Source organism: Rattus norvegicus, chromosome 17 (assembly GCF_036323735.1).
Source record: "Rattus norvegicus strain BN/NHsdMcwi chromosome 17, GRCr8, whole genome shotgun sequence".
NCBI lineage: Eukaryota > Metazoa > Chordata > Mammalia > Rodentia > Muridae > Rattus > Rattus norvegicus.
Window position 1 is genome coordinate 16,595,158 of NC_086035.1, and position 3,448 is coordinate 16,598,605.

At 50.3% G+C, this 3,448-nt stretch overlaps 1 protein-coding gene across 1 annotated transcript; it reads right to left on the minus strand.

Annotated features, from left to right (window-relative positions):
- Positions 1–566: 566 nt before the first annotated feature.
- Id4 (inhibitor of DNA binding 4) lies at positions 567–3,136 on the minus strand. Its single transcript, NM_175582.2, has 3 exons — positions 2,696–3,136; positions 2,292–2,350; positions 567–1,692 (listed from the first exon to the last, which is right to left on the minus strand). Exons 1-2 carry the CDS (start codon positions 3,134–3,136, stop codon positions 2,306–2,308), a joined length of 486 nt encoding a protein of 161 aa, NP_783172.2. The 3' UTR covers positions 567–1,692; positions 2,292–2,305.
- Between the last annotated feature and the right edge of the window lie 312 nt (positions 3,137–3,448).

A 3,448-nucleotide genomic window follows, 5' to 3' on the forward strand; every position in this document is an offset into this window, starting at 1 on the left:
AAAATACCCATTACATTAAATGTGTGATATTCATAAACCCTGGAGTTCGCAGCTCGCCTAGAATGTATGATTCTCCCGGAAGGGAAGAAGGGGCCTTAGTCAATTCTATAGCGTTAAGAAATCACATCAGAAGTCACAGTACAAGACAGATAAATCTACTTTTAATTTTCACATGTAAAAGTTACACAGCACATGGGATTGGACAGTGGCTTAGTGGTGACTGGCATCACTATAGTGAAAATCATTTTTATAGAAAAATAATCTAGATGCGGTCATCAGAATTTTTGGTCTACGTAAGTTAACTGTTTGAAGATCGACTTTTATCCCTGCTTGAAGGATTTTCCAGTATGGTTTTGCTTTTTCTTTTCTTTTTTTTTCTCCTACTTGATGCCTATTAATATTCTTTGGAGGGAGGAGGGCAGAAAATGTCCGTTTCCAAGAGTTTGTCCTTTGGTAGCAAGCAGAGAACATTTTTCATTTCTATGATTTAAATAATCTGTACAGATAGGAAACTTCATGACATTACGCTTTAGTGTAAAATGAAGGACGAACTATTTCACTTTGAAAAGACAGCAGTTCTGTAGACTCCTTAAAGGTCCAAGTATTTCTCCATCCTATATGCAAATTCACTCAATCTATTTTTGACCTCAGTTCAAAAAGGAAAAAAAAAAAAACCTCACACACTTAATTCTTTATATATTACACTATAAAACCCTGTACTTAAAACCGGATAAGGTATGTTTTCAACATGTACACTTCAAATACAAAGGTTCCCATCTAGGTCAGGAAAGCACATTTGAAAGGACTCATAACGGGTTTATTTTGTGATTGAACATCTCATGCAATCATGCAAACCAGTACCAGAGAGCTGTTACTTCTGAGCCTCAGATACTAGATACTGGGCAAAACAACAAAACAAATCAAACAGCTTGGCCAAACAGAAAACATCCAGATAGATTTTAAGAGCTCTGCCATGGAGCTGAAAAATAATTTTCCAAAAGAAATATTCCCATAGATTTAAAAAAACACACACATAATATTTACAAAAAATATTTAATTAAAAATATCTTATAATTACAGTAGTCTATTAAAGCGCATATACTTTCTCACACTTATAGAACATCTCTATATATACAGGGTATGAAATGTCACTCACTTATCTGTACAATATGTAACATTCTTGCAGAGAAAAAGTTCCCCGCCCTGTTATAATCATCTATTTTAAACAACAGATGTAAAACAACGTCGCCAATGCTCTGGTATATTAGTAAAGCTTCAGAAACAAAAACAGTTCGCTTGTCACAACGTAACCTCTAAAGTTGGATTCACTATAGCTCTTCCGCTTACAGTCTGGTCACACTTAAGCTTCAAAGTTTAACTGCATCTCCAAAAGGGTGATAAAAATAACCACAGAAATGTACAATTCACAGCGGTTATAAAAGAAAAAAAAAAACTAAAAGAGAATACGTACGGTGAATGCTTGTGAACGTGCAAAAAAGTAAAAGTGAATTTAAGTTTTATTATTTTTCCCCTTCTTTCTCTCTCTCTCTTGGAATGACAAGCCGAGACAACGTTTCTAGATTTGCTGAAGATTTTTTTTTCCTTTCCTCTGGTGGCTTTTTTCTCTTAATTTCTGCTCTGGCCCTCCCTTTCTAGGGCTCCTGGCTCGCTGGTGCTCAGGCGGCCGCACACCTGTGGAAGAGGAATGAATAGAGGGGGTGTGTGAACCTTCTCGCTGCAGACTAACTGGCGCCACCGACCAAACTCAAGACATGCATGATCAACAACCCAAAACAAACCGCCGGGTCAGGCAACACCCGCAGCCCGCAGCTCAGCCAAGCGCCCGGGAGGCAAATGCGGGCTGGAGAAAGCTAATGGACCCGTTCGGGGAGCTCTACCCGCATCCCTCTTTGTGGATGTCAGGCCGCTCAGCTGGGGATGAAGGGTAGGGAGGAGAGTTGGGAGATCTCGGGACACTGGGATAGTTTCCACCATCACGAGAATGTCCTCAGCGGTAGAGGAGATCAGCAGAGCCTGTCGGTCACAGGCAGAGGAACGCGGGCGGCGGGGACCGCAGCTGATGAGCTCAGCTCCGCACAGTGTGATTCCCGAGTTGGAAAGCAAAGTGGACTGACTGCCTTGCTAACTGGGTGGCAGAGCTGTGGGTGTCCACGGGGGTTTACGCTTCGAAATGCTAGCGGTTAAAGATCGCAGCGGTGCCTGGCACCGGCAACCCCTGCGGAGGTGCGACCCCGGTGGTCCACTACCCAGTTCGGGACCTGAGCGCTCACCTGGCCAACGCAGCTCAGCGGCAGAGAATGCTGTCGCCCTGCTTGTTCACGGCGCCGGCCTGGAACGGCAACCCAACACCAAGGGAAAGGTTAGAGTGCTCAGACCACACAGTCGCCACCACCCGGGAGACATCCAGGGGAACTAGGCAGCGAGCAGAGTTCCCCCCCCCCCCCAGCCCGAAGCTGGGGAAGCCCCCCTGTGATGCAAGGGACATTCCGGAGACGCAAGGCTCCGAGTCCCAACCGCTTTCCGCATTGGGACCAGCGATCACCAAGCCCAGCAGGCGGCTCCCGGTTGAGACCCGAGAAGCCGCTGTCATTCCCTGAGAGGAGGAAGACCACCCATATCTCGCCGCCCCGCCACCTCCCCCTCCATGCCCAGGGCGCCCGCTGAGGCTTCTCACCGGGTCAGTGTTGAGCGCCGTAAGCGGGGTCCGCTGCGGCGCGACCGGGCAAGCCCCGGCCGAGTGGAGCGGTGGCGCGGGCGGTGGCGGCTGTCTCAGCAGAGCAGGGTGCGTCTCCAGCGCCAGCTGCAGGTCCAGGATGTAGTCGATAACGTGCTGCAGGATCTCCACTTTGCTGACTTTCTTGTTGGGCGGGATGGTGGGCACGAGCCTCCGCAGGCGAGTGTAGCAGTCGTTCATATCGCACTGCAGGCACAGTGCCGGCTCGTCGGCCGCCGCCTCGGCCGCCTTGCAGCGCGCTGCCGCCGCCGCCGCCGCCGCGGCTGCCGAGCCACCTAGGCTATGGCCATGCTCCGCCAGGCAACGTAGCGCCAGCTCCCCGCCGCCGCAGCCCGACGGCGCCTTGCGGCCAGAGGGGCGCACCGGGCTCACCGCCTTCATCGCGCGCTTCCTGCGCCCGAGGACCCGCTGGGGGACAAGCGGTAGAGCGAGCTCCCGGTACCCGCCCGCGATACGCTTTGCTCCCCTCGCCTGCGCGCCCGGCGCTCGCAGCACCCGGCGGTTCCAAGCTCCAGAAATCGACCGGAGGGGCTGCTCGGGGTTTGGGCAAGGGGATCTCAGTTTTTAGTGAGCGACACTCGGCCCGAAGCAAAAGACAAGAAAAATGAAAAGCCGGGTAAGAAAAAAACAAAGTAGCCCACCCTGGTCCCTGAGCCGTTCTCTTTCGAGCTCCGACTAAGGTGGATCGCTGTC